The sequence below is a fragment of the Triturus cristatus genome, chromosome 4_1 (assembly GCF_964204655.1).
Source record: "Triturus cristatus chromosome 4_1, aTriCri1.1, whole genome shotgun sequence".
In the NCBI taxonomy this organism is placed as follows: Eukaryota; Metazoa; Chordata; class Amphibia; order Caudata; family Salamandridae; genus Triturus; species Triturus cristatus.
The window spans coordinates 995,954,489-995,969,259 of NC_140585.1; the positions used below are offsets into that span (position 1 = coordinate 995,954,489).

At 42.6% G+C, this 14,771-nt stretch overlaps 1 protein-coding gene across 1 annotated transcript in view; it reads left to right on the forward strand.

The window, feature by feature from the left end:
- The window catches only part of ZC3H11D (zinc finger CCCH-type containing 11D), a 147,985-nt gene extending 137,643 nt beyond the window's left edge, over window positions 1-10,342 (forward strand). The window contains exons 13-14 of the mRNA XM_085651189.1: window positions 8,166-8,390; window positions 10,077-10,342. Coding sequence (XP_085507315.1) covers window positions 8,166-8,390; window positions 10,077-10,219 — 368 coding nt within the window. The 3' untranslated portion in view covers window positions 10,220-10,342. The remainder of the gene's footprint in view (window positions 1-8,165; window positions 8,391-10,076) is intronic.
- The last annotated feature ends 4,429 nt before the right edge of the window (window positions 10,343-14,771 follow it).

Genomic DNA, 14,771 nt, shown 5'->3' on the forward strand with positions numbered 1-14,771 from the left:
GATGAATGCGTGAGAGTGTATGAATTGATGCATGAACTGATAAACTGGCGAGTAAGAGCATGAATGTAAGGCAGACAGGTTACACCATCCTTACAGGCTGCGGACTCAGAGTGCAGTAGTGACATTTTTTTTTAATTGACAAGAATTACAAATATTATTCCAGTGTAGGCATTACTTCAAGTCTGGTCAATATCATGTCGAGAATCTACACATTATTCCCACAATTGACACCATAATGCCAGGGCACGTGTTGCACCAATCATGGGCACTTCTGTGCAAAGAGCAACAACAATATGTCAAATATTCTTAGCATATGTTTGCATTTATCCCACCTGTCAGTAATCCAGGTGCTTATTAATATTTTGAAATTTATGCATTTACTTATTCATTTCAGGTTTGCACAATCTTGGGAAGCAGCCCAGATTTACAACACCACTTAGATGACTTGGTTTCACGGCTGTATTTGTCTCATCAATCATTAATTCTGAATACTTGTTCATTATAAGCACCACCACTCAGTAATCCTTGCTACGTGTTTTTATTTGACTTGGTTTTCAAGTGATTGTTCAGATTCGCCACATCACTCAATAATCATGATTGCATGGTTAGATTAACACCATTGTTTAACAATTATTAGTACATACATATATTTGCATCCTCACTAAGTAGTGATGTTAATATTTGCATCATCACTCAGAAATGCTGCACATATGCCCACCTTCACACCATTACTCAAAATTCTTGACTGCACAACCAGATTCAGATCATTGCTTATTAATTCCTAGTACATATACAAAATTGCCTAGCTGATCAGTAATCCTAAAGTAAATTCAGACTTGCCGAATCACTTCGTTATAATTAGTGTATGTTCTGATTCACACCATCATTAATTAATTCCAGTTGCATGTTAAGAGTTGCCAATGCAGAAGACAAAGTGTGTAGAGGTGTTATGGAAAAAGTTTAATTAAATCAACAACCAATTCAGTACACTATGATTCTTTTTGCTTCCGAAAAAGAGTGTGGAATACGATTTTAATTTATTTTACGATGTTCAGTTGTTTGTACAAAAATTCTATGGGAGCAGAATTGATTTGAATACAGCTGCTGCTGTCATCCTTCTCCTACCGAGGCATGCCTCTTTCTGCTGCACACCACGACCAGCTACCAGAGGTAGTGCCAGGCACTGCTCACGTCATACCTGCCTTTTCTCATTAGTGGCAGTGCCACACTGTAGCTGTCTATCTCTGCCAGCTCATGGCATCCAACGCCTCTACAATGTCCTTTTATACCAACAGCTACCAAGCCTGTATGCCTATGCCAGGTAGTGTTTGGCAAGGGGCACTATATGCAGCCCGGTACCTGAATTAACCATTTCCACATGGTGACTCTCCCTCTGACACTGTCCCTTTGAAGCCATGTACCACTGTGGGTTGCTTTCAGCATGAGGAGGCGCTAGTAGTAACATCCCCCTTAACGCATGGCTTCAAGGACCACACAATATCTCACCGCTCACATTCCTCCCAGTAAGTGGATGACTGTTGGAAATGATCATCTTTTATGTGGTGTACCCCCAGATTTTTTCCTTGCCTGTTTTTGCGGGCCTTAGAACTTTATCCCTGCTAACTAGAGGTAAAATGCCTATGCTCCCTTTTTCAACATGGTGAAATTGTCATACCGCTTATCAGCATCTTTAATTTACCAATAAGTCTCTAGTATATAGTACACGGTGCACCCAATACTTGTAAATAAAATGCCACTAGTGTGGTGCAGCACACATTGTGCCACAAACCACAGTGATAGTGCAAACATGACTTCTGGCACACCATTTGTAGCCTGGCTGTGCCATTTTAAATCTACAAAGTAGACCTGTCACAATAACCCATTCTGACGAGCCTTCTGACATCCTAAATCTTCCTTTTAAATATTAATATCACTCTAGCCTGTATTGCTCAAAAGGCAGCCTTTGTGGTATTTAAAAGTAGGATATGCAAAATTTTACTGTTGCACATGTCCTTACAGGGAAAAAAAGCTCAAAACCCATTATCACTGAAGCAAGGTTATCTGTTACCAAAGGAAAGCATTGGGAAGCAATATTAAATTAATGTTTTCCCCGGTTCAGAAACAATTACAAATTTAATTCTTGGACTTTTTGAAATATTTTTTACAAGCCCTAGTATTGTTGAAGTTGGGTTTGTGATAAATATTTTGGAAATTGTACTTTTGGAAAGTTAAATTGTGGTGAGGTGTTTCTGTTCCTCCGAAAGGATGACCATCTGGGCTATGCCCAGGAACCTGATTAACTTAAGATATGTTTAACCCATCTCAGGCACATTATAGCTGACACAAATCGGCAGAGCCCTTCTTTGTTCCCCCAGTCAGACAGGCACCAATCCCAATGACAGGAGAGCTGCCCCTAGAACTGTTTTTTAGTGACCACTGGAGAGGCATTGCTCTTTTCCCAGGTGACACCTCGGGGGTAGCCACAGACTCTACACAAGGGAAGAATGGTTTCACCTTCTTGGATTTAGGCAGAGAGGGACACTGTGGGATTGTTTGCTGTAAGTCACTGAAGACATGCTGAAAAAGTGAGCAGGGTTGCCCCTGGAAATGTTTATCCTATTGGCTAGGAAGGGGCCAGGAGTCATCCTCACCCACAGGCTGCCAGGCATAAACATGGCACCCACAGTACCCTCCTTGGAATACTTTCTGGGCCAGTAGAAGAACAGAAGAGTACTAGGTCTCTTGCCTGTGGCATGATAAGAGTTTTGAAGGCTAGACCTGCTCTTCCCCTTGTACCCAAGACAAAGATGTGGACTCCAAGGGTCATAAAACTGACTTGCTGTTCAAGATACAGGGACACAATAAGCTGCACAGGCCTTTTCTGCAGCTGCCCATCTGACCAGTTCCAACTTGACCTGCCCCGGACCCTGCTGCTAGCCTCGGCTGGAGTGAGTCTTCCCCCAAGTACTGTTCTGAAGGTCTTGGAGCCTTGGATAGGGTAAAAGTTTGCTCCCCCTACCATCTCCTGAAAGTGAGATACTTTTGGGTTCCAAAGACCTCCAGAAGACTAGGTCCAAACTGCAAAGGTGCTTTGCCTCTGGACTGAAGATTCAGATTTCTCCCCCTGGGAGCTTTTCCGCAGTAGCAAATCCAATTTAGCTTGACCTAATGGTGAAGGTATCCCTCTTCAGGTACGGAGTGCAGCCTTGCCTCACTTGAAGAATCTGAGCTCCAATAAATGAAAGGTAGAGATCTTCACCAAGCAAAGGCACGAGAAGTATCCAGCCGGATATGGGACATTTTCTCGGCATGAAATTCAAATTTCACTTGGTCTGATCTTTCCTGCCAAAAGTCAATTGCTTCTCTGAGACCTCATCTACCAGCTATGCAATGATTGGAGCCCTCTTCGGTCACAGCCTGCTGTATTGTCACACCTAGGATTCTTTTACTTCCATTTCAGAGACCAAGTATGAAGGGAAAACCTTGTTTCTGTATTCAACCCACACTCCATCTTGTTCGTTTTGCAAATTTATTAATCAAGCACAACCAGATGACCCCATTTGGCGAATAATGCTTTTTCGTGCTATTTTGGTGCTATTTTGGAACTTAAACTTCAACCATCCATATCACCAAATTCCTCTTTTTGGATTTATGGTCATTTTGATGCCTTTCTCTCTATTGAAATTTCCTCTATTTTTCTAAATTTTGTGGGGGATTTTTCTTGTGCTGTGTTTTGACTTCATACTGTTTTTGTACCACATAACTATTTTACATATTGGCTCTAAGTTAAGCCTGCTTGCTCTGTGCCAAACCTATCAAATTGTTGAGCTCGGATTAAATTAGTGACTTTACTGCTTTATTCTGAAAAGGGTTGTGATAATTACCTGAAGATGGTACTCAACCCCTTTAACCAATACCCCAGTTACATACAATGACTCATCAGTAATGCACTCAACTCAGCCCTACAGCGAGGAGGAGCTGCAGTGAAAGAAGTGCCGTCTTCACGCATGGGCACACTGGGCAGCTGCCCAAGGGCCCCATGAGCATAGGGGCGCACATGCAGACCAGAATTTTCCACTAATTTTCCGTTAAATTTTTTATTCCTGTGAGTGGTTGTGTAAGCAGGGCCCAGTGCTCTGCTTTGCCTTGGGGCCTATAATGCTGTTAAGATGGCCCCTAAGTGAAAGTGGACTTCAGAGCATGTATCAGTCTGGAGAGCTGCAGTGTAGAGTGTGAGAGGTCTTTATAGGTCCATTTGCTGTATGATGCACAGTCATACAACTGCTTTATCAATCACTAGCAAGATAAACAATCTAATCTTGATGCATCATGACTCAGTTCAAATAAGCAATGGCTGATGAATGTAGACTGGCCAATTTTTGAGTGGGTGCTTCCTTTCTTTGTGTAGATAACATTATTTATGCTTTGACTGATGCAATTCATACCCATGCCAAAATGTAATTGCTCATCATAAGGAATACTAGGTCTGATGTATGCAAATGATATTTACCTAAATTGTGACACATACTGATTTGCAAAATAGGTATTGCAATGATTTATCTTTCATATAGGCAGTTAGTGATTCATAAGCCTTTTTAAATACCAAAACGTAAATTGCAAATTGGGACTGTAGCAGCAGAGGGTGATTACCTCACCTATTTCCGGGAGTGCATTAACTTTCAGCTGCAGGGCAGAAACAGATCTTTTCTCCCTACACGGGACTAGCGGCCTGACTACCAGTTTGGTGGTGCGGGATTGGGGCAGCACGCCAGCGCCCCGCCAGCCAAACTCGACTGCTGCCCGTCCGCCAGATTATGGACTTTCTCGTTGTCTGGCGGCGGTCCATTCGCATTCCCATGGCGGTGTCTTTGAAAACCCCTTTGCCAATTCTAAACCTTCCTGTTTAATGCATATAAATCACTGCTAAGGTAGGCCCTACATACTCACGGGGCAGGATTCAGGGAATTTAATAAGTAGGACATATATGTTTCATCGTTTACATGTCTTGGCAGTGAAAAACCTTGAAAATCATTTTTTTACCATGGCAAGACTGGCCTCCCATAGACTAAAAATGGTTTACCTTATTACAGTTAATAAATGCTTTAGCTTGGAAACAGCTAGAGAATTACTTCTTCCACTCATTTCAATTAGAATTTAAAACTGTCTTTAATGGTAAAGTCAGATTTTAAATTACTATATTGGAATGCCACTTTTAGAAAGTTGGCATTTTCCTGCCTACGTCAAATGTGCCTTTCTGCTGGTGTCCAGGGTCTCCTGACTGTGATGGCTCCCCAACTAGTACATTTGTACTGAAAACAGACAATGCACAAAGGAACTGGGCTTAGAGAGGATGTGGGTCTTCCTGACAGGATGGCTGGGGACTATCTGTGCTCTGCCCTGATTACACTTCAAAGAGTAGCCTGGAGGCTGTGCTGTGCCCTTCCGAACTTCAGAAGAAGCTTCACCTTGTCGCTGGAAGATGCAGCTCATACCTTGGCCTGCCTGCGCTTTGGTGCACTAGCCAGGCTGGAGCCAAACTCAGGGGAAAGGGAAGAACTGACTAGAACTAGTTCAGGGTTAGACAAAGGTGGTGCCGCCCACCCCAAGACTGGCACCAGGCATAAAAGTGGCATCCCTAGAACGTTATATCAGAAAAATTCTGGATCTGAGAAGATGTAGAAGAAGGAAGGTCATGCTTTCTGAAGAAGGAAGGCTGGACTTGCTTGCCCTGGCCCCCAGAATTGACCCTGCGGGTCAGTTAGCTGACCTCCTATTTTAGCTGCAAGGACACAACAAGCTTCCATAGGCCTTCCTACTTTCCAGCTGACCAGTGCCAACTGGACCTGACCTGGTCCCTTCTGCTGGCCTCCATGGGAGTGAGTCCTGACCCGCCAAATACTATCCTCAAGGACCTGAACCCTTGGTTGCAGTCGGGGTGTACTTCTCCCTGCTTACCTGAAGATTTCAACAGATCAAATGCACAGTAGCGCACAGTAAAGCAAAAGCTTGCATCGTGGTTCCATGAAGCTCCTGATTAGTGGCTTTATTGAATCCGATGCAGAGTCTCACATTGAGTACTGTGTAGCTCCTGATCAGCTACATCAATGAATCAGAAACAGAACGACACAAGGACCTGCATTACAGCACCGTGCAGTTCCTGATCGCCAGCTTCAACTGACCCTAGTACACAGCGACACAGAGCCTTTCATTGCTGTACTGCCCCACACCAAGGACAGAAGGTACCAACCCCAGCAGGCTGAGCCTGGTGCCATATTTGGCCCGCACTCCATTGCAGCTGGCCAGAACTTGTGACTTTACCTTAGTCCTTCGGACTAGTTACAGGCAGTTAGTGCTCTGGCTCCTTGGTGCTATTTTTGCCATAAAAGTTAAAAAACTCATAACTCTAGTTCTACTGATTAGATGTTTGCTATTTTTGTGTGATTTTATTTATTAAAATGTACTTTGCTTTTGTAAGTTGGTTTAGAATGTGCCTTGTGTTGTGTTTTCACCTTATTCCTGTTTGAGTTTGGCATAAATACTTGCTTTCAAGTTAGGCTGAACGCTTTTGTGTCAAGCTGACAGAGGGTTAAGCCCAGGTCTAGTTAGTGACTTTTGCGGTTCACCCTGACAAGGATTGTGATTATTTCTTCAAGTGGGTCATCACCCTCTTCAACAAATGTATCTCAATTTCTTACAAAGGCTACCTCTGAATTTAGTAGACGGGTGGCAAAATGAAATAGGACCATTTCTGAAGGTAATGAAGTCATTAGATCAGGCTTTGAAGACTTAACAATGGCTCTAAAGGATCTGGCCACACAAATGGCTCAAGACTAACAAACAGGCATCAACTGAGACACATGAACACTCGCCTCCAAACATTTGGGTGCCACCTTAACTATGGGTCCGAGAGCTGCGAACATGAAGATGGAGAGAGTATACCACAGTAGTGAAGTAGCAAGGAGCCTAGCCCAAATGACAATCACCTTAGAAGAATTTCAAACTGCTAATGCAAGAATAGGGCAGCAATACCTGCTGCGGAAAATGGAGAGGGCTCAAGTGTGAGTAGTATTTCCAATGGTGAGCCAGCTACAACAAGGAGCACTGGAAGCCAGAGTGCAGAAGGCCAACGAAGGGACAGCATTCAACACAAAGACCAACTACTGGCGGTCAAAGGCGTAAATAGTAAAGCATACAATGACACTGTTTTCGAGAAAAGAAAGCAAATACTGCCTTTTATTTAAACTTAATTAATATCTCTATTACTGAGTAATATGCTCAAAATGTATATGTTGGGCATCTTCTAAATAATTTGTGAATAAACAGAAAAAGTGATGTTTAGTACTAACTACACTTTGGTATTTATTTCAAAATATATTTGTTATACGTTTCTTAAAGGTCGTTAGTGATATGATCCTTGCGTGCACGTCCCTCTGCAGCTCTTGCAGCATCAAGTCTTAGAGGGGATAAGCAAGGGGGATGTCCTACATCATCTTCATCTGAATTGTCACATGCATGGTACATTGGGGGTCTCCTAAGGATTGCTAAATTATGCAGTATAGCATAGATGGTTATTATTTACTAGCACATTGCTGGCACCTACTCTGAGGCACCCTCACCTTTCTATAAACAGAGGAATATGCCTTTATGTAACCCAAATGGCTGCTCAATAATGCTCCTTGTTTGCCTGTGAGCAACATTGTCCCTCCTTTGTCAGGGCATCCTGGAGAGAGACTATGGAGTCCTGATTGGTGGTCTTAATGCATATGCATTACAACTTGAAAATGAACACAGTTGTGTTAGAATTTGCGAGTTACCCAATTGTGACCACTACATTTAAATTGTAGATCGAATTACCTAACAACTCTCCCCCTCCAATGCAGCACACATGCAAAGAGGAAATCACAAGGACATATAAAGACATTTCTCTTTGTCACGCCATCATCAGGCAGGCGCACTGTTTTGGCGCAACACGTGTTTACAACTCTTTGTGCTTTATCTGCTGCTTACCTTATTGTAATTAATAATCACCTAGTTTTGGCAGTGTTTCAATTATAAGTTGTTATAGTATCAAGAAAACACAAAGTGGATGTGTCAAAAGTATTGAATTCAGGTCCACAAACATAGGGAGCTGTTCTTGAAATAGAATTTTTCTTCTTTTTTTTTAGACTTACTGATCCGTAACTGCAAAGGAAAAGTAGTTTGTCATAGATATGAAGAAAGAAGTGATCACAACAAATCATCACAGAACTTTAACAATAATCATTCTCAGAAAGGTTCTCCGAGGAGCCCTCCTCAAAAAACATTATTGCCAAACAAGCCAACACCTGCAACAAGTGTCACTAGCTTGAGAGAGAAGATGTCAGATGAACAACATTCCAGTGCTGGTACAGGTAACGTTTTACATTCATATGTTTCATTTGATAATGTATTTGGCACTGTGTGTCTTAAAACGGTAAGATGTTGAAAGTAATTATAGGGCATATAAAATGCATATGAAAAGGGCCAATAAATGTACAACCGAATGGAGAGTAAATTATTTTGCATGCATTATATCAATCAATATAAGCTTTATTTCGACAGCTCATGTCATAAAAGCTAAAACAACTGCTTAAAATACAATTAAAAAAGATAAAAATAAACGGTTCATACCTATAGACGTTTATAGTCTTTCGTTAGTATGTAAAACACATGCAGGAACAGAAAAATGTGCAGGCTCAGATCTGCTAAGGCATTTTGCTGGCGCTATTGAGCTGCAATGCAATTCGGAGCAGCGCAAAGCGACACATTCTATGTACTGTCCATGACGAGAAATGGTTAGCACTGGAAGGGTAACATTTTCACAGCACAAAAACACTTTGCATCTGTTTGCGTCAAGTGGGCATTACTGGGGTGGTTCAAAGCAAACCCCTATAGCTTTTGATGAAAATGCCCATCTTCTAAGATAACTAGACTGGACTGGGCATCGAAATCTAATGCCTACTTGAAGCAGGTGCAAGAAATGGAAAGTATATGCATGCGAGCCGCAGTGCCAGCACACAGCCAATGTGGGAAACATTCTGAGTTTATAAGATTTGACCTGAAGGGTATGCCCCCAGGACAGCGAATGCTCACCTTTGGGACATGGTGCACATCGTGCAAGGCAGCCTGTGTGTGCAGCCGGTAGATGACAGCAGCAGCAGGGTAATCCTTTTAGACATGGCACCGTGCTGTGCGTTCTCCCTTGCGCAATGCAGCACAGCAAAGCTGGATGCTGTGCTACTGTGCTTAATAATAGTAAATCGGGGATTTAAAGACGCGAGTATCGTGGCTCTGTTGGTGTGGAAGGGTAAATGTCAGCCGCTGGTACAGTGGACACATAGTTAGGTTCAGACTGGAAGACTGCAGCCATCCTCTGTGGTGAGTAGAATTCAATACTACATATCAGGCCTGTGTGAAAATGCTATCTGGCCACATGTGCTTTATTTGGGAAGGGTTCATTTACAGAAAGGTGTTTTAAAGTGATTACTTTAAAAATACACAGTATAACATCCAGAAGGTACATGTTGATCTAACCTAATTGCCAGGCTATTTTACTAGCTTTTAAAGGAAAACACACCTTCTTTCTGTTGCAATAGCTGCAATAAAATCTGAGTGAAACTTCGATTTCTCACAAAGATTCATCAGAAGTCAAGGTCTGCCATAGTCAAACAGGGACAAACTATTTGCATAGGCCTGTCTGTGAACAACAAGAGCTTGACAGTGTAATCAAAATGCATATGGATGTTTTGAGACCGTATTCTTTTTGGGAAAGGTAAATATTTTAATGGGGGGATACTTCCAGGGCGAGAATAAGATATAACACCGAGATGCATGGAATAGTCTTTCTCAACATATATATGATTAACCTGTGTTTTGATCTTCAGATCGGATGGTAATATACACACGGCGGTTGACATTTGAGGTCCCAAGGGCATGTGGTAGAATGTTAATGCGTTTAATTCAAAACCATTAAAACCTTCCTTCTAAGAAAGCAAAGCAGTACCTTGATTAAATGTTTTTTTTAAAAAAATATTAATGCATTTTTATATATTTTTTAGGGCATTCAACGTCCCCGACCAATAATGCTCAAAGATGGAGGAAAAGAGTACAATCTACAATTGCACCGTCCAAAATAGACAAACCATATTATGGTAACAATTATTACTTTGCTCCACGTCTAATGTGTTTTAAGTTGATTTAAACATGGATAGCGAAGCTTTCTACAGCCAAATTGATGGTTGATTACTGTAAGACTGTAGGTACACATTCTAATTATGTTTTTTGTTGTTTGTTTTATTGAAAGAATCCAAACCAAATAAAGTATAAACAACACATTTTTGGTGCAAAAACATAGGACAAGAAGCCACAAAACGATCAGTATCAAAATTGAGTAAGGATGGGGGAGCATCATTGTAATAAATAAAAGCTAAACACCCATGTCCAGCACTCATGTCATGGACAGCAAGCCTTTCACCCATCCAGAGCCTGACTGAGCCCCACTTCTGCCTCAACCACCATCTCCGTGCATCATCCTCTAACAAAGTCATCCCCAACAGGCAGATGTTCAGAAATTCCCTCCACCAGTTCCAGGGATTGGAAAGGGGGAGGGGGGGGAGGCACTCAAGAGCCAGGAACGTGCCAACACCTGTCTGGCCAAAAAGATTGAAAATAAATATAAGAGAGCCAGGGTTTCAGGGGTAACCGACGAATGCCCCAGCATGATCAGCTTCGAGTCCCATGCTACCCATAGATTCGGGATGCTATTAGTTTTCCCGAAAATGAAATCCTAGAAAGAATGCAGGGTAGGACAAGAAGCAAAGACATGAACTACATCGTCCCCCTGAAGCCTACAGTGAAAGCAGCAATTATCTGCTCGAAGCTTCATGACCCGGAGGTGGTAGGGAGTGTAGTAGAAATCATTGATGCATTTAATATGATGATGACCCTTAATGCTCGACACATTAAAAACCGTCTGTGCCAGGGGGTTATTAAGTCTCTTGTCCCCAGCTGTTTCCTCCGATTTCAGGGGCTTGCTCCATTTGTCCACCCTCTGCTGAAAAGGATTAACCACATGAACGCGTGAGTAACTTATAGACCAAACCAATATTTCTCTTCACTGGAGCTTTCATTACTAATTCTAGTAGGGGATTGTCGGAGCAGCTAATCTCGTCTTTATTAACACTGGAAATAAAATGTTGTATGTCCACATATCTATAAAAGCCAGTACGAGGAAAAAAAAACTACTGCTGTAGATCCTCAAAAGAGAGGAAGTCTTCCCCCTCAAACAACTGACCCAAGATAAAAAATCTGTTTTTCTCCCAGTTTTCCCAAAAACACTCATGAACACACAAAGATAATTTAGGGTTATACCCTAAACATGTAAGTCGATTAATCAAGGTAATATGTTAGAATATTTGCTTGAGAGAGCCACAAATAAGATGAAAAGCATTTAAGGTTTTGAACCGAGTTCTTTAAAAATACACTGTATCCACTATGCTGACATCTGGAGCAATCGATTCCCCAAACATATGCCCTGCTGCCACGACCCCCAGCCCAAAGCCAATCTTTGACTCTGAGCAAGATGACGGTCCATGGGACTTGCCCCTGGAGAGATGCATCGGAGAGAGATGACATGTTGACACCGTTAGACCCCTGCCCCCTTTGGCCTGCCTACGCACGGAGCAAGCTTCTTTCCCTAGGAACAGGGCCACGCTTGAAATAGTGCCGCAGTGGTTGAGAGCCATGAAGAACAGGTGGGTCGCCAATTTCGGTGCTGTTAAGAGTGTCTTGGAGGAGCAGCGCATAAACAGAAATCATGGCTGGCATTCCCACATGTTTCCTGGTGTTGGAGGAGCCGTGCTGGCCATGGTTGCTGGATTGGATCCCCCTCATACAAAGTATTTAGAGAGTATCGACTGAGCTCTCTTTTCTGCTCCCACTATATTGTTTGCATTTGCACTGCGAGACTGGGCAGCAGCCGGCTTTGTTTACTGGCTGATACTTTGCTTGTTATGTGGCTGCATACTTGGCTGCAAGTGATTCTCCATCAGCAAGAGCTGAAAGGTGTGAGCACAGAGACCATCAATGAAGTTTTGAACTTATTGAGGCTTATGTTCAGACTCAATAGTCTCTCACTGGAAAAGATGCTGGCTAAGGGGATACTCAAGAAAAGGGGGCGGCTGGTTGAATCTGGCGCCCACTCCTCACCAAAGCTTGGCAAGAAGTGGCTTTTCCCCAGTAAGCAGGGCTATAATACTCACAGCAGCTGCGAAGGTTTGGGGGGCTATTAGTTCTGTGCAGTTTTTATGAGCCACTCCTCACCCATCAGATCGAGATGGGGTGGCCCTGGCTTGTCCAGACAGGACTGTGGGCCACCTAGGAACGGTTGGCGATGCTGTTTCCCTAACAACGCTGGTATGTTCCCATCTGTGACTGGCTCTATTCCAATGGGGCGAGGGGTCTCTTTCTGCTTTCACAGATAACATTAGACTCATTCACTGCCCTGCTCACTCCTCCTGCTTGGGCTACCTCAAGAGGTATAATGAGTGTCGGGAGTCGAGCGACCAAGGAAGTACATTTGGCAGCAGCGGCACAGGCTCTCCTTTCTCCAGTACAGCCAAAGATAAGAGTGGTTATCTCACCCAATTTCATTAATTAATGCCGACTCGAAGATATATACACGGATCCTGGCCAATCAGATATCCAAAGTCATCACAGACTTGGTCAATTCTAATCAGCATGGCTTTATTCTGGAACGTGATACAACCTCACATGTCAATATGGCAATTACCGCCCTGGAGGCCACCTCTGTTGCCAAGGGCCCAGTAGGTATGATTTTATTTGACACGGAGAAGGCCTTCGACCGGGTTTCCTGGCATTTCCTCCGGGCAGTGATGGAGCTCGCTGGACTTGATTCCAGAGTCTACCGACATTACACTGGACTGAAAGCAAGGATTCACGTTTCGGAATCCATCTTTGACTCCATTGTTATTTCGCGTGGCACTAGGCAGGGGTGTCCTCTTTGCCCTCAGCTGTTCGCTTTATGCATCAAGCCTTTAATCCAATCTCTCAGTTGGCTGAGGGTATCAGGCCCTTGAAAGTACATCAGTTTGAGGTTAAGGTTCTAGCTAATGCAGATGATGTGGCAGTATTAACTCCTGCCCAATCAGAGCCTAAAGGGCAGTCGAGGAGCTTGCACACTCATTTGGGGGAAGTTTCTGGTTATAAGCTTAATACTGATAAAACTCAGGGTCTGTCTAATGTCACTTCCCCATTCAGGGGATAGAGCTATCGGTTCATATGCCAGAGATTGTTGAAAATAGTTATGGCAAGCGAAACCAACAAACAATGAGTGGTTTTACAAAGTGGAATTGTCTTCATCTGAGTTTGATAGAGCGGTGCAACCTTATTAAAATGATTGTCCTCCCGGGATACCCTGTATCATTTCCTTTGCATTCCTCTTTTTCTTACTGTGGCTTTTTTCTATAAGATAGAGTCTTAATGGCAGAGGTTTATTTGGTGTTATAGGAAGCCTCGCTGTAGTATACAGTTTCTTCAGCAGCCTAAGGAGTATGGTGGGGTTCTCTCCCGGTCCTGCAGTTTCATTATCTCGCCTCTTTCTTCTCTAGACTTTTGCATAACTATGGATTATTTGTTTAAAATTAACAATGGTTCTTATAAACAAAAGAAACACTCCTATGATTTCCATGGATTTCAAGTTTATTTGGGAGTTTCACGAAAGATGTAATTATTTGTTAACCCCTTTGCTGCGGGGGTAATTCCCCCATGGTGCGGGGGAGCGGGGGGGGTGTGTGCACGGCGCCGCGGTGCTCATGACGAGCCTAGCTCGTCATGAGTCACTGTGGAGCTGTGCTCATGACGAGCCGGGCTCGTCACGACTCCGCCCACTCATTAATTCGCCCACACAGGCGGGGAATCAATCGCGCGTGGGCGGAGCGCTGCCGTTATGATGAGCCCAGCTCGTCATGAGCACAGCTCCACTGTGACTCATGACGAGCTGGGCTCGTCATGAGCACCGAAGGAGTTAAACAGATATTAATGGTAGTTTTTTATTCATTTGCAACTTAAAAGCCAACCAATTCAAGCAAATTTGTCTTCCAAATATTTCTTGTTAAACGATTAATCTTGCTTGCAAAGTGGTATACCACAACTGTAAATGGTGAGAAAAATAGTATGCCCTGGTAAAGGTATAGAAATGTAGTTAAATAAAATACTTTTTTTTGCAAAAAGCACATTGCAAAATTGTTGCATTGCTTGTTTGAAATGTAAAGGTATGCTTAATAGAAATTAGAAAACAAGTCAATTTCATTTAAAAGTCACACGCAACATGTACAATGTTGTTAAAAGGATGATTGGTTTATTATTATTTAGGGGATGGTTGTGGGAACTCGTATGTGTCACAATTACAGTTCCACATAGATTGCACCTCCTGACATGCCCAGTACATAGCAAAAAGAATAAAGCATTCAACAAAATTAATGTAATCTATTTCAAAATCAATTCAATACATGATAGAATCGATTTACATCGAGTCAAAACAAATAAGATACATTGAAGCATGAACATTTTAATAGTGAATAATATGACTAACACATATGCTAATTTAAAAACATAACATGCTCAAATATATGGGAACCATACTAAAAAGAGTATGGCCTTCATTACAAAGTCTATATAGCAAGCACTGAAATGAAAGGAATATGAACCTTCTTCAAAGGAATATGACATACATT